Source organism: Eimeria acervulina, genomic scaffold (genome assembly GCF_000499425.1).
Source record: "Eimeria acervulina Houghton genomic scaffold, Eah_scaff522, whole genome shotgun sequence".
Classification (NCBI taxonomy): Eukaryota; Apicomplexa; class Conoidasida; order Eucoccidiorida; family Eimeriidae; genus Eimeria; species Eimeria acervulina.
Genome location: NW_013547288.1, coordinates 1 through 20,000, shown reverse-complemented (window position 1 = coordinate 20,000; position 20,000 = coordinate 1). Strand labels below are relative to the sequence as shown.

Below are 20,000 nucleotides of genomic sequence, written 5' to 3'. Positions count from 1 at the left end.
AACAGTAAAACCTAAACAGTAAACCCTAAACCCTAAACCCTTTACCATAGGAGCAGATGTTGGGATGGTCTGATTGGCGGTGTGGGGGATAGGGTTGCAGTTCAGGGTTTAGGGTTTAGGGTTTAGGGTTTGGGGTTTAGGGTTTGAGGTTTAGGGGGAGGGAGCCCCCGTTGAGGGGGGTTCGGGGGGGTTTAAGGGTTTTAGGGCTGTTTGGTTGGGGTTTGTAAGAGGCCTCTTAAAGGTTTAGGGTTTAGGGTTTAGGGTTTGGGGGCCAGGGTTTAGGATTTAGGATTTAGGGTTTAGGGTTTATAGGCCTTGCTGCACGGGTGAGGGACAACCCTTCTACAGTCTATAAAAGCAACAGCAAATGCAGCAGCAGAAACTGTTGCTGCTGTTGTTGCTGTTGCTGTTGCTGCAGGAGGGGAGTAAACCCTTAACCCTTAACCCTAAACCCTAAACCCTAAACCCTAAACCCTAAACCCTAGACCCTAAACCCCAAACCCTAAACAGTGTCCACAGCTGTTCCCTTATATTAGGCTTTGTTGCATCCTTTGAGGCAAATCAGCGTAATGCTTGCTCCAACACATACTCATTAGGGTTGACGGTTTAGGGTTTAGGGTTTAGGGTTTAGGGTTTCAGTGAGTGGCTGCAGCTGCAGTTGGGCTTGAGTGTCTGGTGTCTGTGCAGTGTTTTTCTGTCTTCTTTTCTCTCTTTTAAATAAAAATAAAAATCAAATTAATATTTCACTTAGAAATATAAATTTTAATTTGTTTAAACCAATACTTGCAGCCTTTTTTCAGCAAGTCCGCAGCAGCAGCAGCAGCAGCAGCAGCAGCAGCAGCAGCAGCCGTGAGGTCACTTGTGCTGCAGCGCAGCAGCAGCCTCTGCTTGAAGAGGTCCTCAGCATTGCGGTGTCTGTACACCCGGCACTAGGAGGCCTTGATGCTGCTCCGAGCTGCAGCAACAACAGCAGCAGCAGCAGCAGCAACACAAACTGCAGCAGCAGCAACACATGACTGCTCGTGGGGCCGTGGCTAGCTGGGGCTTCTAGTGCTGCTGCTGCTGCTCTCGCTGCTGACGGTGCTCTCTTGGTAGTTCTTCTTCTTCTGCTGCTTCCGGTGTTGCTCTTGCTGCTACTTCTGCTGCTGCTACTGCTACTGCTACTGCTGCTGCTGCTGCTGCTGCAGCAGCTGCTGCTGCTGCTGCTGCTACTGCATCGTGCTGCTGTTTGGAGATGGCTGCCCTTATGAAGGACTCCTCTGTCTCCCCTCAAGCAGTGCCTGCCCCTGACTGCTGCTCCAAGCAGCAGCAGCAGCAACAGCAGCAGCAACAGCAGCAACAGCAACAGCAGCAGCAACAGCAGCAACAGCAACAGCAGCAGCAACAGCAGCAACAGCAGGAGATTCTGTGTGCTGCTGCTGCTTCTCGTGATGCCCCTCAATGGGGCGCTCTGTGGGCAGAGCTGACGTCTCCTTTCAGCAGCAGCAACAAGGAGAGACACGCTTGCTGCTTACGTCTGCTATGCAGCAGATACAGCAGCAGCAGCAGCAGCAACAGAGGCATCCCTTATGATCACTGGGGGCCCCTTGCTGGATTGGCTGAGGTGTATGTACACCTGGCGTTGCAAGGAGATGTTAGTATTATGCATGCGCTTGCTGCTCTCTGTAAGCAAGCTGCATATACACCCCGTGCTGCTGCTGCTGCAGACCCATTCCGGTTTGCTGCAGCAGCAGCAAAGTTTGTTGCAGTCATGTCGAGGGTCTTGTTGCCTGTGCAGCAGACGCAAGCAACAGCAACATCAGCAGCAGCTTCTGCTGCTGCTGCTGCTGCAGAGGGGGGAGGGACGGCGGGTGATGGCTCTGTTGCTGCTGCTCTTCTTGATGATATTCCTGCTGCTGCTGCTGCTTCTGCTGCTGCTGCTGCAGCTGAGGCAGCAAAGGTTAGTAGCGAAGCAGCTGCTGACATCGGTAGCCTTGCTTCCGTGTTCGCTGCAGCAGCAGCAACAAGAGCAGCAGCAGCAACAGCAACCCCAAATTGGGGTGCAGCAACCAAAGCAGCATTTGCTGCGCTGCGCCGCTCTGTTGTTGAGTTGCTGCACTCAGCAGCAGCAAATCTGATGCAGCCTATCTTCCACAACAAGTCAGCTGCTGCTGCTGCTGCTGTTGATATTGCTGCTGCTGGTGCTGCTGCTGATATTGCTGCTGCTGCTGCTTCTTATGCTGCTGCTGTTGTTCTTGGTGTTCTTGCTGCTGCCGTTGCTGCTGCTGTTGCTGCTTTTGCTGCTGCTTCTTCTGCTGCTAGTGTTGCTGCTGTTGGCTCTGCTGCTGCTTATCTTTTATGAGGCTTTTGCTGCAGCTACTGCTGCAGCTAGTGCTGCAGCTCTTGGCTGCTGCTGCTGGTGCTTACTTTGCTGCTGTTTCTTCTGTTGCTGATGCTGTAGCTGTTCTTGGTGCTGCTGCACTTGCTGCTGTTGCTGCTGCTAAGCTGCACAAGCAGCAGATGTGTTTATATCTGCTGATTTCCCCCCTCAGGCTCCCCAGTGCAGCAGCAACAACAGCAGCAGCAACAGGATCTGCAGCAGCAGCAGCAGCAGCAGCAACAGCAGCAGCAGCAGGTGGAGAAGCAGAAGCAGCTGCTGCCGCCGCCGCAGCAGCAGCAGCAAATGAATTGGCTCCTCCCCCCAGCAGCACAGGTGCTGCTTATTTAAAAGAAGTATTAACAAATGCTGTTGCTGCTTTAACAGAGACAGACAAGGAGACAGCCGAAGAGACAGCAGAAGAGACAGAGAGAGAGACAAAAGAAAATAGGGCAGCAGCACTCCAGCCAGAAGAAGAGCTGCTGCTGCTGCAGACTTTGCTGCAGTTTGCACAAGAGCCGGAGCTTGCTTCACATCTTTGCTGCTGCAGCACTTTAAATTGTCTCCTCGCCAGGTGTATAGGCAGCTTGGGGGCGCTAAGAGAACAGCACCAACCAGCAGCAGCAGCAGAATATGAAAGGACGAAAGGAGACACAGAGACAGAAGCAGCAGCAACAACAACAGCAGCAGCAGCAGCTGTTGCTGCTGCTCTTAGCCCTGCATGTATCTCCTGGGGTTGGCAGGAGCTGGTGCTGCAGCTGCTGCTGCTGCTGCTGCAGCAGTGTCCCTCAGGCCCACGCGGGGCTGCTGCAGAGATGCGTGTGCTGCTGCAGCAGCTGTCTGTGCTGCTGCAGCAGCTGCTGTCTCCTGTCTCCTCAGCAAGAGGAAGAAGCCTACGCAATGATCTTATCTCTTTGCTGCTGCTTATCTCAGCACACCCGCTGCTGCTGCAGCACTTAACCCCAAGCGGGGCCCTCAGATTGCTGCTGCGCTTCGCCACATTCGATGAGGCCTTAAAGACAACACCTGCTGCTGCTATTGCTGCTGCTGCTGCTGCTGCTGCTGCTATACCTGCTGAGGATCCTACGCAGGATGCAACTGAGGCTGCTTCTGGGGCTGCTGCTACTCCTGCTGCTGCTCCTGCTGCTGCTGAGGGTCCGGCTGCGGTGCTGAGGGAGCAAGGCCAACAGGCTCTGTGCAGCAGCAGCAGCAGCAGCAACAGCAGCAGCAGCAACAGCAGCAGCAGCAGCAGCAGCAGGTGCGTGCGGGCGAAGGAGTTGGCTACTGCTGAAGACGTGGAGCTGCTGCAGCTGCTCTGGTTGTGTGTTTGCTGCTGCATGCGAGATTGCTGCTGCTGTGCTTTGTCTACGCATTACCCTGTAGCAGCAACACTTGCAGCAATAGCAGATGCCAGCGACCCGCGAAGAGACTGTCTCCTTGCTGCTGCTCCTTGGAGATTCACAGGCAAGCAGCAGCAGCAGCAGCAGCAGCACAAGCAGCAGCACAACAAGCAGCAGCAGCAAATGAAACGTCTGTTCACCAACACGCGCAGCAGCACGGGGGCAGCAGCCCTAGTCATGGCCGCATAGCGACAGCAGCAGCAGCAACAACAGCAGCAGCAACAACAGCACCAGCAACAGCAGCAGCAGCAGCAACAACAACAACAACAGCAGCAGTAGCAAGAGGAGGAGCAGCAACAGTAGCAAGAGAAGCAAAGCCCGCCTATTGCTGCAGCTAGCGTGTTGCTGCTCTTCTTGAATGCTTTTGTTGCTGCGTTGCTGCTGCTGCTGCTGTTTGCTGCAGAGTGCCAGCTGAAGGAGCTTGCTGCTGCTGCACTCTGCTGCCTAGGAGACCTCACATTGAGGTGCCCTGCTGCTGCTGTTGCTGCTGGAGGCCCTGCTGCGCTGCTACGGATTGCTGCAGCAGCTGCTGCGAGAGGAGACAGTGAAACATGTGCTGCTGCCTTGAGACAGGGAGTGGCTATGCTAGACGCAGCAGCAGCAGCAGCAGCAACAGCAGCAGCAGCAGAATGTAGTGTCTGGACAAGTGCTCGCGACGCCTTTCTTCAGGCAGGGGCACTGCAGCAGCTCTTAAGCCTGCAGCAGCAGCTCCTCCAGCAGCAGCAGCAGCAGCAGCAACGCAGGAAGCAGGTGGAGCAGCAGCAGCAGCCGCAGCAACAACGCCGGAAGCAGGTGCAGCAGCAGCAGCAGCAGCAGCAGCAGCAGCAAACGAATACTGGCGGGCGGGTTAAGGGAGCTCTTTCCAGTGCATGCAGCAGCACCAGCAACAGCAACAGCAGCAGCAGCAACAGCAACAGCAACAGCAACAGCAGCAACAGCAGCAGCAGCAGCTCGTGCAGCAGCAGCAGCAGCGACGGTATGTGCTGCACTGATTCTGGTGTTGGTTGGGGTGTCTGTACAGCTGAAGCAGATTGCTGCTGCAGCTTGTGGCTGCTGCTGTCTCGTCTCTGCTTTGAAGACGAAGATCTCTGTCTTTCATTTGCTGCTGCTGGGGGACAGCAGCAACTCGTTTGCTGGCTTCTGCAGCAGTTTGCTGCTGAGGAAGCGCCAAGCTCGCTAACCAGTGCAGCAGCAGCAGCAGCAGCAGCAGCAGCAGCAGCAGCAATCCGAAGCCTAGCCCTCTCCTCTGAGGAGACAGTTAAATTCTTTATTGCTGCTGGAGGCGTTGAGGCCCTCATAACAGCAGTTGCTGCTACACCCCGTAGACACCTTCAGCCTGTGAGCTTCCTCAACCCTATACGCTAGCTAGCCAGCTAGCTAGCTAGCTAGCCAGCTAGCTATCTATGTAGCTAGCTATCTGTACGGCTAGCTAAATAGCTACCTACCTGGCTAGCTAGCTAGCTGTCTGGCTAGCTAGCTAGCTAGCTAGCTAGCATATTGGGTTGCCGGCGTTTCTGCACACGCCACACGCACCGTAGCTTGAGACTCAGCTAGCTAGCTAGCTAGTTAGCTAGCTACCGTTAGTTAGTTAGTTAGTTAGTTTGCTAGTTTGTTTGCTAGGTGTATTGATGAAGAGATCACAGGAGCTCGGGGCCATCAGCTAGCTACAGCTAGCTACAGCTAGCTAGAGCTAGCTGGGTAGTAACGGCGTAAGGAGACAAACAGCAACAAGGAGACAGCATCTCTTGATGCTGCAATGCTTCTGCTTCTGCTGCTGCTGCTGCTCCTGCTTCTGCTGCTGCTGCAGCTGCTGGGAGTGTTGGCTGAGGCGCTGCGTTGTCCTGCAGCAGCAGCAGCATTTGCTTCCTGGAGGGGTTGCTGCAGCCGTTACAATGCTGCTTCTTTGCAGCAGTTGCTGCTGCAGCTGTGGCTGCAGGAGCAGCAGAGGTTTGGCTGCATAGACAGCGAAGGCTGCTTAAAAAATATATCTCGGCCCCTAATGCTGCGGTGTCTGTACACTTCAAAGCCTACTCAAAAAACTATCAACATCGAGAGAGCATGCAGAAAACCAGGTATTCTTTGTGCTGCTGCACTTGCTGCTGCTTCTGCACCTGCTGCTGCTGCTGCTGGGCTAGCTGCTGCAGTTGCTGCTGCTGCTCTAGTTGCAGCTGCTGCTCTAGTTGCTGCTGCTGCTCTAGCAGCAGCAAGTGGCAGCAGCAGCTAGTGGCAGCAGCAGCTAAGTGCTGCTGCCCGTAAAAAAGAACCTTCTAGAAACTGCTGCTGCTTTTGCTGCTGCTGCTTTTGCTGCTGCTGCTTTTGCTGCTGCTGCTTTTGCTGCTGCTGCTGCTGCTGTTTGTTTAGGAGCAGAGGAGACAGAAGTTTTAGAGGGATCAATTCAGAGGCCCTGGGAGTCTCCGCAGCCCTGGCAGCTCAAAACCTCACAACAACACAACGACGATGTATATCCTGCTGCTGCTGCTGCTGCTGATGAAGATGCTGCTGTTGCTGCTGGTGGTGGTGGTGCTGCTGCTGGTGCTGCTGGTGGTGGTGCTGCTGCTGGTGGTGGTGCTGCTGCTGCTGATGAAGATGCTGCTGTTGCTGGTGATGATGCTGCTGCTAGTGATGGTGCTGCTGCTGCTGGCGCTGCTGCTGCTGCTGCTGCTGTTGCTACTGCTGCTGCCTCTGCCGTTTCTGCTGCTGCTAGTTGCTTGATGCTTCTGCTGTTTGTGTTGCTGCTGATGCAGCTGTTTGTTGTATTGCTAGTAGTGTTTCTGCTGCTGCTGCTGCTGCTGCTGACCGAGCTGCTGCTGCTTCTGCTGCAGTTTCTTTTTGCTGCAGGATCTGCGTTGGGAGTTATTCATTTGTCTCCGTTTGCTGTCTCCTCTCGAAGCGTCTCCTTCGGGTGTATTGACAGCAGCAGAGCAGCAGCAGCAAATTTTTATTGCTTCAGGAGAAGTGCTCTGGCGGCTGGAGGCCCTCACAGCAACTAAGGAGGCTTTAGAAGGTAAACACAGCTAGCTAGCTAGCTAGCTAGCCAGCCTACCCATTTAGCTAGCTAGCTACCTAACTAACTCGCTAGCTAGCTAGCTAGCTAGCCAGTAGCTGCAGACACGTTTCCTAGTTTGGTCTACTCTTCTAGCTAGTCATACAGGCAACTAGCTAGCTAGCTAGCCAGATAGCTAGCTAGTAGCTGCAGAGGCGCTTCATATTCTGTAGCAGCCTCATGTATCTAGCTAGCTAAACTACTACTGCCTAGCTAGCTAGCTAGCTAGCTAGCTAACTGTACACCAACTCAGTGCTCTTCTGTCTGCCCATTAGCTTGCTACTTACTACAATGATGAGTATCACCTCCTGTCATGCTGCTGCTGCTGCTGCTGCTGCTGGTGCTGGTGGTACGCTAAGAAACTAACTAACTAATGCTGCAGCAGGGGGCAGCTGCAGCAGAGCAGCAGCAGTAGCAACAGCAGCAAAACAATAATAAATAAACAACTATGATAAATATACCACAAGGCAACAGAGTCTCAAGCGAAAGCCATTCAAAGAAATCCGCCTCGCTATTGCTGCTGCTGCTGCTGGTGCTGGTGCTGCTGCTGCTGCTGCTGCGGTTGCTTAAGCACTCGTGCCGCAGCAGCAGCAGCAAAGAAGCATTGGGAATGCAGCAGCACTACTACTATTAGGTGTACATACACCTTACAAATGTATTACGACCTTTGATATAAAAAAGCAATGACCTGATAAACCTGCTGCTGCACTTGCTGCACTAGCTGCTGCCGCTGCTGCGCTAGCTGCTGCTGTTGGGCTAGCTGTTGCTGCCGCTTGGCTAGCTGCAGCTGCTGTATATGATGCTGTTTTCAATGTAAACTGTGTTTGCTGCTGCTGCTGTTGTTGCCGCTGCTGCTATTGTTGCTACTGCTGCTATTGTTGCTGCTGCTGCTATTGTTGCTGCTGCTGTTGCTGTTGTTGCTGCTGCTGTTGTTGCTGCTGCTGCTGCTGCTGCTGTTGCTGCTGCTGCTGTTGTTGCTGCTGCAGCAGCAGGAGTGGAGCCCGTTGCTGCTGATGCTGCCTGGCTGCTAGAAGAGTGGCGGAAAGGAATAAAGAAGAGCGAAGAAGTGCAGCAGCAGCAGCGACAAACGCAGCAGCAAAGCCACATGCAGCAGCAGCAGCAAACTGATCTGCTGCTGCTGCACCTAGCAAAGGAGAGGCAGCAACTTCGTTATAAACAAAAAAAAGCATTGGGCGGGGCAGAGACCGCAAGAATCTAAATTACGCCTGTAGCAGCAGCAGCAGTTACAGCAAAAGCAGCAGCAGCAGCAGCTGCTGCTGCTGCTGCAGCAACAACAGTAACAGCCGCAGCGTCTCGTGTCTGAGATCCAGAGCCCTTCTTCCCTTCGCATGCTAATTCTTCTCCTTGCTGCTGCTGCTGCTCCTCCTCCTCCTGCTGCTGCTCCTCTTCATCATCTTCCTGTTGCTGCTGCTGCTGCTGCTCCTCCTCCTCCTCGTCGCCCTGCTGCTGCTGCTGCTGCTGCTGCCCCTTCTCTTCCCAATCCTGCACGTCGTATTCCTCGAGTACTTCCCAGTACTGCTGCTGCTGTTGCTGCTGCTCGTGCTGCTCGTGCTGCTGGTGGTGGTTGTGAGCGAAGCGCCGCAGCAGCTGCTGCTGCAGCGCTTGAGGCAGCAGCATTTGCATCATTGGGCCTTTAAATACAGTCTGTGTTTGCTTCTCAACAGCAGAAGCAGCAGTAAAGGCAACAAAGAAGAGGAGGAAGGCAGCAGCAACAACAGCAGGAATCTGCTGACGCCGCGACCCTTCAAATGTTCTCCCGCTGCTGCTGCTGCTCAGCTGCTGCAGCTCTGCTGCAGCAGCAAACTCTAATAACTCTATACGGATATTACCTATATCAACACTATCTTCAGACAAGGGCTGTAAAACATGTCCAGAAGCCTCATCCGTTGAAACCCAAGAAGGCAGCATCCTGCTGCTGCTGCTGCTGCTGCTGCTGCTGCCGGAGCTGGTGCTCCAATTACTGGTGGTGCTGCAGTTGGTGCTGCTGCTGTTCTAAATGCTGCTTCGGTTGTTGCTGCTGTTGATGCTGCGGCTGCTGTTGCCGCTGCTGATACTGCCTTTGCTGCTGCTGCAGCTGCTGCTACTACATCAGTTGCTGGTGCTGCTGCTGCGCCTCATCGTTTGCTTGCGTCTTCCTATTTGCTCTGGCAGCAGCAGCAGCAGCAGCTGCTGCTGCTCATGCTGCTGCGTTAGCTGCTGCTGCCGCTGCAGCAGCTCTATGGTGCTGCAGAGACACCCGCCTCCCCAAGCCTTGTCATAGAAGAATGAGGGTTTAGGGTTTAGGGTTTAGCTGTAACGCCGAGAGACAGCCTATCGAATGAAGACAGCCTGCATACAGACTGATGGTTTAGGGTTTAGGGTTTGCACGAAGGGCCACCAATAAAATCCGGTGCGGCCTCTCCGTTGTGCTGTTGGAGCTGCTGCTGCTGCCTTTGCTGCTGTTGCTGCTGCCTCTGCTGCTGGCACTGCTGCTGGCGCTGCTGCTGGTGCTGCTGTTGGTGCTGCTGCAGTTTGAATCCTTTCTACGTTACGGAGGTCCTCTATACTCGCTATTTAAATTATAAAACAAAAGTACATAAAAAAGATGAGGAGAAACAAGGCCGAGAAGGAGCAGCAACTGCAGCAGCAGTTGCAGCAGCATCAGCAGCAGCAAAAGCGGCAGCAGCAGCTTTGGCGGCAGCAGCCGGCGGTTTCTGCTGCTTCTTTGAGCTTTAAATGTATAAATATTAAATAAAATAATTAAAAGAAAGCATCAAAAGAAATAAAAGAGAACATAAACCGGCAATTCTTGCCTGCAGCAACTGCAGCAGCAGGGTGTCTGCATGCAGCCCCGCCCCACTGTATATAAATATTGCTTGTAGGTGCTGTTCTTCTGTCCTCTGCTGTTACTCCTTTGAATATATTAATTATTTTGTTTAAATAGTTTATTGCAAATAAGAAACAAACAAACATTAAGCGAAGAGCATCAATAGATTAGCCTCACCATCTGCACAAACCCTCCTCCCCCCCTGTCTATAGATTATAGCTAGCTATAGCTAGCTGTAGCTAGCTATAACTCCCCACGTAGCTAGCTGCAGCTAGCTATAGCCTCCACAGCGCATCTACAGCTAGCTGCTCCCTATAGAGGCCTCTGAAGAAATACAAGAACACCCTCAACAAAGGAAAACACAAAGGATAGCTATCTATCTATCTATCTATCTATCTATCTACCTATCTATCTATCTATCTATCTACCTATCTATCTATCTATCTATCTAGCTAGCTAGCTAGCTATCTAGCTATCTAGCTAGCTGAAGAGACTCTTCCTTCTTACGTTGGTTGATATTACCTCGGCATTGACGACGCAAGCACAAATAGCAGACAACAATAAGGGGCCCCTTAAGGGGCCCCTGTAGAAGACCCCTCTTAGGGGCCCCCTATGGGGGCCTCTAATGGGGCCCCTTTTAAGGGCCCCTCTATGGGGGCCCCTTATAGGGGGCCCCCTTTTAAGGATCCCTCTATAAGGGCCTCTTTTTGGGGGCCCCCCTTCTAAGGGTACCTCTATAGGGGCCCCTTTTGGGGGCCCTGTGTAGGGGCCCCTTTTAGGGCCCGCAATAAGGGGCCCCCTTAGAGGGCCCCCTAAAGGGGCCCTCATAGAGGGGCCCCTTAGTAAAAGCCCCTCTAAGGGGGCCCCTTATTAAAAGCCCCTCTAAGGGGGCCCCTTCTTTGGGGGCCCTCTAAGGGGGCCCCTTCTTTGGGGGCCCTCTAAGGGGGCCCCCAAAGAAGGCTTCTTTTTAAAGGTCCTTCTTTAAGGCTGTGGGGGCCCTGTGTGGGGGCCCCTATAAATATATAGTTGTTGTTTGCTGTTTGTCTTTGTAGGGGCCCCCTATCTTTGACCTCTTTGAAGTTGTGATACAATGCAAAGGCGAGAGTAAGAGAGACAGCGAGACAAACAAACTAAGATAATAAATATAATAATATTAATAAAATAATAAAATACTGAGAGACTATTGATAAAATAAATAAATAAGTAATAAAATAATAAAATAAAACAATAAAAAATAACAACTAAATATTAATGCTAATAATAATAATAATATATATAACTATAAATATAAATAAATAATAAATAATAATAAATAAATAATAAAAATAAATAAACAGTAAAAATAAATAATATTAACAAAAACAGAGTTAAAATAATATAAAAACAAAACAAACATGACAACTATGAAAAACAAAGTTATGTGTCTCCTGTCTCCTTTTGCTGCAACAGAGACAGCAGCTGAACGCAACTGCAGCAGCAGCACCCTACAGTGTGAAGCTCCCGCAGCTGCTTCTGCTGCAGCACCAGCAGCAGCAGCAGCAGCAGCAACAGCAGCACCAACGTTTCCTGCTGCTGCTGCTGCTTCTGCAGTAGCAGCAGCATCCACGCTTGCTGCTGCTACTGCTGCTTCTCCTCTGCTGCTGCTGCTGCAGTAGCAGCAGTAGTAGCACCAACAGTTGCTGCTGTTGCTGCTGCTGCTGCTGCTGCTGCTGCTCCCTGTGGGGCCCCACACCGGCAGCAAATCACCAGGGACCCCAGGAAGAGGAGGGGGCCCCCGGGGGGCCCCCAATATTTGTCTCCGACTGCAGCTGCTCTCTGAAGTTTAAAACATCTCTTTCTGTTATTGTGCATGAGGGGCCCCTCTCACGCACCCGCTCCTGCAAAAATGACTGCAGCAGCAGCAGTAGCAGCAACAGCAGCAGCAGCAGCACGGCGGATCAAGAGACGCAGAAAAGGCAGCAAAAATTGCAGCTGTATCTGCTGTTAAAGCGACTGAAGCTCATGCGGCTGCTGCTGCTGCTGTTGCTGCACAGATTAACTCAAGGGCTAAGACACTACTGCAGAAATGTCCCCTTGCTGCAGCAGCAACAGCAGCAGCAGCAGCACAATGCAGCAGCAGACTGAAGGCCTCACCACAAATTTATCTGCAAATGAGCGGTAGCTGCTAGCCATCAGCATTTGCTGCATCAACAAACACAACTCAGCAGCAGCAACATCAACTGCAACAGGCAGCAGCAGCAGCAGCAGCAGCAGCAGCAGCAAAGGAGCAGCAGCAGCAACAGCAGCAGAAGCAGCGGGAAGAACGAACTGTCTCCAAAGGCAGCTGATTGAAAGCAGCCATCATCGCAGCCTCTGCTGTAGGCGTTTCTATTGTCCCCTGAAGCAAAAACAACAGACCTGCTGCTGCTGCTGCTGTTGCTGTTGCTGTTGCTGCTGCTGCAGTGTTGCCCTCTGGGTGCCTTCCGCACAGCAGCAGCGGCTGCTGCAAGGGCAGCAGCTACAGAAGCAGCAGCGGCAGCACATCATGCAGTTGCAGCAGCAAAAGCAGCTGCAGCAACAGCAACTGCAGCAGGTAGAGTAGCAGCAGCAGCTGGTGCAGCAGCAGCAAAAACAGCAGCAACTCCAGCAGCAGCTTCAGCCCGGCCCATTTAATGCGCTGCTGCTGCCTCCTCCTCCTCCTTCGCAATAGCAACAGAAGCAGCAGCAGCAGCAGCAGCAAGTGCAGCAGCAGCAATTGTTTACCTGCTCTCTATCTAGGCGTTCTTGCTCTTTAATGATGTCTGCAACAGAGACAGGGGGGTCTTCTTCTCCTTCACAAAGAAAAGCCTCAGAGTTGGGACCTGCATAGACACCCCAAACACAACCAAACTGCAGCAAATAGCAGCAGCAGCAGCAGCAGCAGCAGCAGCAGCAGCAGCAGCAGCAGCCTACTTGGTGGAGATAAAGACCCCTCTCTCCTGCAGCAGAGTTGCGGTGCCTGAGCGATTTCTTCGTCTAATGAGAGCCCGTGCTGCTGCTGCTGCTCCTGCTGCTGCTGCTGCGGCGGCCCCAGGTGTCTGAGGGTGTGGGGCCCCTCAAAGACAACTACAGCTCTCTCTCCTTTAACCCCTTTTAAATCGAAGTACTGCAGCAAATACTCTGCACGTCCTTTGCTGTCTCTTCTTGCTGCTGCCTTCCTCCGTATCTCTGCCGGCCACCACACTAGCTGCCCCTGCTGCTGCTGCTGCTGCTGCTGCTGCTGCTGCTGCTGCTCAACGGGGTCACCTTCTTCTTCCTGCAGCAGCCAACGGACCTCCACAATGTCTCCAACTCGATAGCGGGTATCTGCAAATAGTCTCCTTTCATCTGCTGCTGCCTCCGCAGCAGCAGCAGCAGCAGCAGCAGTAGCAGTTGCTGCTGGCTGCTGCTGCAATGGCGCAACGCGCTGCAGCCGCTTTGGGATGGGAGACGAAGCAGCAACAGCAGCAGCAGCAGCAGCAGAAGCAGCAGCAGCAGAATGCGTCCGCTTGGGGCCTCCAGACAAAAGGGGAGGCATACCCTCGCTACTCGCTGCACTTGCTGCTGGCTGCTGCTGCTGCTGCTGCTGCTGCTGCTGTGGGTGCTGCTCTACAGATTCTGGCTTCGTTTCGTAATGGCGTTGCGGACTAGCGCAGTTGCTGCGGCTGCTGCTGCTGCTGTTGCTGCTACTGCTGCTGCTGCGTAGCTCCGGAAGCAGCTCAAATGCCTTCTGTTGAAGCAACGGCTCCGCAGCAGCAAGCGTAGCTGTTGTTGCTGCTGCTGTTGCTGCTGGTGTTGCTTCTGCTGATGAGGCAGTTGCTGCTGCTGCTGCTGCTGCTGCTGGTATTGCTGCTGTTGCTTCTGCTAGAGACAAGCACAGGCTATCTAATGCGTTCGCGTGTGGAGCAGCAGGTGCTGCAGCAGCAGCAGCAGCAGGTGCTGCAGCAGCAGCAGGTGCTGCAGCAGCAGCAACGGGCCCTGTAGCAGCAGCAACAGGTCTTTCTAAATTTGCCGCAATCTCCTCTGCTGCAGCTTCTACACTGGCAGCAGCAGCAGCAGCAGCAGGAGGTGCAGCCCCTGCTTCATCTGGGGCCTGGGTAGACGGGGAGCGAGCTGGCAGTGCTGCTGCTGCTGCTGCTGTTGCTGCTGCTGCTGCTGCTCTTTCTGCTTCCGGCACTGTTCCCAGGCACTCTGCTGCGCAAGCTTCTTCTGTTGCTGCACTCGTCAGACGATCGCTTGCTGCTGCTGCTACTGCTGCTGCTGTGCTGCCTGCCGCCGGTGCTCCTTCCTGCGCAGTGTCTGGAGAAGCTGCTGCTGGTGGAGCCACAGCAGCAGCAGCAGCAGCAGGTGGAGGTGCGACAGCAGCAGGTGCAGCAGAAGGAGACGCAGCAGCAGGTGCAGCAACAGCAGCAGGTGCAGCAGCAACAGATGCAGCAGCAAGTCCAGCAGCAGCAAGGGGTGTGGCGGTAGCCAAGCATCCTACTGCAGCAGCAGCAGCAGAATCTACGCCAAGCACAGCTGCATGCGTTTTATCTGGTGTCGTAGCAGCTGCAGCAGAATCAGCAGCAGCTGAAGCAGCAGCAGCAGCAGAAGCAGCAGCAGCTGGCGCATGAGGACTTGCTGCTGCTGCTGCTGCTGCATCTGTTGCTGCTGCCATACCGGTTGCTGCTGTCGCTGCAGCTGTTGCTGCTGCTGCTGCAACAGGAGAGCAGGGCTGCTGCACTGCAGCAGCTTCTGCTGTCTTGAAAGCAGCAGCAGCAGCAGCAGAAGCAGCAGCAGCGGCGCTAACAGCGCAGGGCGGAGATGGGGTAGCGGAAGACTCAGCACATTGCTGCTGCTGCTGCTGTTCCTGCTGCAGTTGCTCTGACAATTGCTGCTGCTTCGTTTCCTGCTGCAACTCCTGAGGCAGTCGTTGCTGCTGCTGCTGCAGCTGCAGGAGGTGGTGCTGACGCTGCAGCTTCTCGATCTGCTGCTGCAGCAGCAGCTGCTGCTGCAGCAGTTGCTGTTCACTAGAGGATTGGGGGGAGGCCGGCATACAAAAAGCTGTCTCCTTATCTGCTTCTGCTGCTGCTGCTGTTGCTGCTGCAGCTGCTTCTGTTGCTGTGGCTACCTCAGAAGCAGCAGGTGCAGCTGCTGCACGTATTGCTGCTGCTTGTGTTGCTCCTGCAGGTGTTGCTGCTGCTACTGTTGCCGCTGCACATGCTGCTTCGGGTGCTGCTGCTGCAGGTGTTGCTGCTGCATATATTACTGCTGCAGGTGTTGTTGCTGCAGGTGCAGCTGCTGCAGGTGTTGCTGTTGCTGCCTGCGCTGCTACTGCAGGGGCTGCTGCTGCAGGTGTTGCTGCTGCAGGTGCAGCTGCTCCAGGTGCAGCTGCAGTTGCTGCTGCTGCAGGTGTTGCTGCTGCAGGTGCAGCTGCAGTTGCTGCTGCTGCAGGTGTTGCTGCTGCAGGTGCAGCTGCTGCAGGTGCAGCTGCAGTTGCTGCTGCTGCAGGTGTTGCTGCTGCAGGTGTTGCTGCTACAGGTGTTGCTGCTGCAGGTGCAGCTGCAGGTGTTGCTGCTGCAGGTGTTGCTGCTGCAGCTGCAGCTACTGCAGGTGCAGCTGCTGATGTTGCTGCTGCAGGTGTTGCTGCTGCAGGTGGTGCTGCTGCAGGTGTTGCTGGTTCTGCCTGCGCTGCTACTGCAGGTGTTGCTGCTGCAGGTGTTGCTGCTGCAGGTGCAACTGCTGGTGTTGCTACTGCAGGTGTTGCTGCTGCACGTGTTGCTGCTGCAGGTGTTGCTGCTTCACGTGTTGCTGCTGCAGGTGTTGCTGCTGCAGGTGTTGCTGCTGCAGGTGTTGCTGCTGCAGGGTTTGCTGCTAAGCCCGAAGTATGTGTTGTTGCAGGTGTGGCTGCTGCTGCACATGCTGCTGCAGATCCTGCCAGAGGAGCTCCCCTTCGCTGCAGTGCTGCTGTTGCTGCTGCTGCTGCTGCTGCATCTTCACGCCCTGCTGCTGCTGCTGATGCTGTTGCTTCTGCAGCAGCTGCCACAAAGGGTAATGCTGCAGGGGCCGTTGGACTTACAACTGCTGCTGCTGTTGCTGTTGCTGCTGTTGCTGCTGCAAGATCTGCTGCTGCAGTGCGTGGCTGCTGCGTTGGATGTTCAGTTCGTGCTGCTGCTGCTGCTGCTGCTGCTGTTGGTGACGTTGCTGTTGCTGCTGCTGCAGGCACTCCTGCGGCTGCGGCCACTATCGAAGGCGCTGCTGCTGCAGCAGCAGCTGCTTCTGTTACTGCTGATGAGCCGGTTGCTGCTGCTGCTGCTGCTGTTGCTGCCACTAGACACACTGGGGCTGCTGGTGCAGCTGTTGCATCAGCTTCTGCTGCAGCTGCTGCGGGCGGATGCGGTGTTGCTGCTGCAGCATTTGCACAAGCAGCAGGAGCTGCAGCAGCGGGAGCTGCAGCAGCTGGCGTGTGTATGCCCTCTCCCCTTACGCCTGGTTGCTGCTGCTGCTGCTGCTGTTGCTGTTGTTGCTGCTGCTGTTGCATTGCAGCGAGCGCGAAATGGGGACGGCTCTGATGCACTGCTGCTGCTGCTGTTGCTGCTTCTGCTGCTGCTGCTGCTTCTGCTGCTTCTGCTGCTAGCAGCGATGCGATGTCTTCCGTGGCTGCAGCCGCTGCAGCAGCAGGCTGTGCAGCAGCAGCAGCAGCAGCAAGAGCTCCCGTTGCTGCTACTGCTGCTGCCAAGGCCTCTGTAGCAGCAACGTTGACTTCTTCGTGCGGTTTTGCTGCTGTTGCTGCATCTGTTGTTGCTGCTGTTGCTGTTGTTGTTGCTGCTGCTGTTTCTGTTGCTGCTGCTGCTGGAGGCGTCTCCTGCTCTTCCGCCCGACTGTCCCCTACAGTAGCAGCAGCAGCAGCAGCAGCAGCAGCAGCAGGAAGATTGCTGCTGCGGAGTGAAGCCATTTAAAGCTAATTGCTGCTGCTGCAGGGGGAAGGAGGTTCCCAAGGTCACTTACACTCCTAATGCTGCTGCTGCTGCTGCTGCTGCTGCTGTTGCTGCTGTTGCTGCTGCTACGGTGTGCAGACGCGCAATAAATGACGAACTAAACAGCTTAACTCTTCTTTAAAGAAGAAACAAATACACAAAAAACAAATCCTTCAGCAGGGAAAGCAGCAGCATCGCCAACCCCCCACTGCAGCAGCAGCAGCTGCTGCAGCAGCAGCAGCAGCAGCAGCAGCAAGAATCCTTTACTCCCGCTATATTTTATTTAAAACTCTTAACTTTATATTATAAATTATTATTTCTAGAATATAACTGTCAAGCAAAACCCATATACACCCGAGCAGCCACTGAGTATTCTAGGGTTTAGGGTTTAGGGTTTAGGGTTTACGATATAAGGCTGAGTGCAGCAAATATAAAATTAAGTATTCAATTGCTGCTGTTGATAATACCGTTACTGTTAATAATGCTGCTGCTACATTTCTGCTGTTGCTGCTGCTGCTGCTGCTGTTGCTGCTGCAGCAGCAACAGCAACAGCGGATGCATTTTTTTTTGTTATTTGTTTGTCTAAGTTCCAAGCAGAGTATTATTAAAATGTATTTAATTTTAATTGCATATAAATTTATTTATTTATTTATTAAATTATCTTTTGTTTGTTTGTCTATTTGTTTATTCATAAATATATTTTACTTGTGAATATATGCACACATATATAATATATACGGGTCTGTAAATATATAATCAATATATAATATTTATATATATATTTATATATATATCTGTATATATTTATATATATTTGTATATATATATTTATATATACTTATATATATTTGTATATAAATATATGTAAATATATATATATATATATAAATGTAGTATGCTCTCTATATTTATTTATCTGTAGATGCATACCTGTCTATGCGCAGAGTAAAGTGTATTTGTATATATATATATATATATAAACAAATATATATATATTTATATATATATATATATATTTATGTATGCTGAGACAAACAAATCGACTAATTTATTCCCTAGTAAAACTCAGAGAGAATTGGGGCGTTAGCTTCGCTTCATGCCTAGCTAGCTAGCTAGCTAGCTAGACAGATCGATAGCTAGCTAGCTACCCAGCGAGTTAGCTAGATAGATAGACAGATTGATAGCTTGCTAGCTAGCTAGACAGATTGATAGCTTGCTAGCTAGCTAGACAGATTGATAGCTTGCTAGCTAGATAGATAGATAGGGAGATAGACAGCTAGCTAGCTAGCTAGCTATATAGATAGAGAGGTAGACAGCTAGCTAGCTAGCTAGCTAGCTATACACATTGATAGACAGATAGATAGCTAGCTATCTAGCTAACCTACTAGAGAGATAGATAGATACATAGATAGACAGCTAGCTAGCGAGCCAGCTAGCTAAGTAAATAGATAGATACATAGAAAAAGACAGCTAGCTAGCTAGCTAGTTAGCTAGCTGGCAGCTGCAACTTCCCTGAGGACTGAGAAAAGCAAAGGAAGCCCCTTTCCAGCTCAGTGTATATTCAGCAGAAACTTTGCTGCTGCTGTTGCTGTTGCTGCTGTTGCTGCTGCTGCTGCTGCTGCAGCAAAACTCCTCCTCCTGACCGCAGATAACCTGTAGCTAGCTGCCAAAAGCTATAGCTAGCTACAGCTAGCTACAGCTAGCTACAGCTAGCTACAGCTAGCTGGGAATCATTGGAGGGACTCTTGGGGCCCATCTCCCTCTTCGGCTGCTGCTTCCTCCAAAGCTGTCTGGAGGCAGTAGCTAGCTAGCCAGCTAGCTGGCTAGCTAGCCAGCTAGCTAGCTAGCTGCTGCTGCTGCTGCTGCTGGAGCAGCAGCACCAGCAGCAGCTAGCCAGACTGTCTCGCACCAGAGACAGTCACCAAAAGAGACAGCAGCAGCAGCAGCAGAAGCAGCAGCGGCAGCCTGTCTCCTTCAATGTCTGGCTGCATGCAGCAGCAGCATCAATTGTTTGTCCCTTCAGGTGTCTCCGCACCTCATTTATTGTTATTATTTATTACAGAGACAGCATCAGCCAACCAGGGGTGAGAAAGAGCTTCTTCTACTGACAGCCGCTGCTGCGGGTCCCGCTGCAGCAATCCCCTGCAGCAGCAGCAGCAGCAGCAGCAGCAGAGAATAGCAGCAGCAATAAGTGCAGAAACCGCAACAGCACCAGCAGCAGTATATACTGCAGCAGCAACAGCAGCAGTATATACTGCAGCAGCAACAGCAGCAGCATACACTGCAGTAACAGCAGCAGCAGCAGCATATACTACAGCAGCAGCAGCAGCAGCAGCAGCAGCAAGTACTACAGCAGCAGCAGCAGCATATACTGCAGCAGCAGCAGCAGGTGCTGCTGCAGGCGCTGTTCTTACTGTAGGAAGTCTGCACACTGGGAGGAGACACTTCTCCAGGTCGGGGGTTTTATTTCTTCTTTTATTAATTTGCATGCGAGAGCAAGGCCTCGGTGTCCCCTATAGAACAAATCAGCAGCAGCAGCAGCAGCAGCAGCAACAGCAGAAGCAGCAGGGAGGGGGGTCCTGCAGCTGAGGGAGTGCGGGTTTAGGGTTTGAATAGAATTTAGAATTAGGGTTTAGGGTTTATAATTAGGGTTTAGGGTTTATAATTGGGGTTCAGCGTTTAGGACTTAGAATTAGGGTTTAGGGTTTAAAATTATTGAGTAGGGTTTAGAATTAGGGTTTAGGGGTTAGTATTAGGGATTAGGGTATAAACATTAGGGTTTAGGGTTTGTATATCAGCATTAGGGTTTAGGGTTTATATACCAGAAGGGGGGCCTAGAGAAGAGCATTAGGGTTTAGGGTTTATATATATGCATTAGGGTTTAGGGTTTAGGGTTCGTATATAAGCATTAGGGTTTAGGGTTTAGGGTTTATACACCAGAAGGGGGGCCTACAGAGGAGCATTAGGGTTTAGGGTTTAGGGTTTAGGGTTTAGGGTTTATATACCAGAAGGGGGGCCTAGAGAAGAGCATGCAATAAAGAGTAATACCGATAGCCCAGGTGTCTCTTCTGTCTCCTTTTACGCCTTTTTTGTCTCCAGTTGAGAGACACTCGGGTGAGATAAAGAAAGGAGACCCCGCTGCAGAGACAAATATATATATATACTTTATATTTATTTATATTTATTTATTTTATTTATTTGTTTTTATTTAAAGAATTAAGGAGACAGATAAAAAAGAGACAAATAAACAAATATTATTATTTAGTGTTTGTTATTTAAATACAAATGTCATAAAAGATAAAAGAAAAAAGAAATAAATAACAATTATAAAGGAGACAGATATGCAAAGGAGACAGATATTTAAAGGAGACAGATATATGAAGGAGACAGATAAAGGAGACAGATATATAAAGGAGACAGA

At 52.0% G+C, this 20,000-nt stretch overlaps 4 protein-coding genes across 4 annotated transcripts; 1 reads left to right on the top strand and 3 right to left on the bottom strand.

Moving 5' to 3' along the window:
* Positions 1 to 1,234: 1,234 nt before the first annotated feature.
* Positions 1,235 to 6,774, top strand: EAH_00041410 (hypothetical protein, conserved; the record flags this gene model as incomplete). Its single annotated transcript, XM_013391807.1, has 4 exons — positions 1,235 to 2,139; positions 2,532 to 3,886; positions 4,160 to 5,094; positions 6,595 to 6,774. 4 exons carry the CDS (start codon positions 1,235 to 1,237, stop codon positions 6,772 to 6,774), a joined length of 3,375 nt encoding a protein of 1,124 aa, XP_013247261.1.
* Positions 6,775 to 7,689: 915 nt separating this feature from the next.
* Positions 7,690 to 7,989, bottom strand: EAH_00041400 (hypothetical protein; the record flags this gene model as incomplete). The annotated part of the gene is made up of 1 exon (XM_013391806.1): positions 7,690 to 7,989. The coding sequence occupies one exon, from the start codon at positions 7,987 to 7,989 to the stop codon at positions 7,690 to 7,692; it is 300 nt and encodes a 99-aa protein (XP_013247260.1).
* A 25-nt stretch (positions 7,990 to 8,014) lies between these two features.
* EAH_00041390 (hypothetical protein) lies at positions 8,015 to 8,446 on the bottom strand (the record flags this gene model as incomplete). The annotated part of the gene is made up of 1 exon (XM_013391805.1): positions 8,015 to 8,446. One exon carries the CDS (start codon positions 8,444 to 8,446, stop codon positions 8,015 to 8,017), a length of 432 nt encoding a protein of 143 aa, XP_013247259.1.
* A 2,797-nt stretch (positions 8,447 to 11,243) lies between these two features.
* On the bottom strand, positions 11,244 to 16,557 carry EAH_00041380 (hypothetical protein, conserved; the record flags this gene model as incomplete). The annotated part of the gene is made up of 5 exons (XM_013391804.1): positions 11,244 to 11,342; positions 11,760 to 11,807; positions 11,935 to 12,123; positions 12,369 to 12,466; positions 12,558 to 16,557. The coding sequence occupies 5 exons, from the start codon at positions 16,555 to 16,557 to the stop codon at positions 11,244 to 11,246; spliced, it is 4,434 nt and encodes a 1,477-aa protein (XP_013247258.1).
* Between the last annotated feature and the right edge of the window lie 3,443 nt (positions 16,558 to 20,000).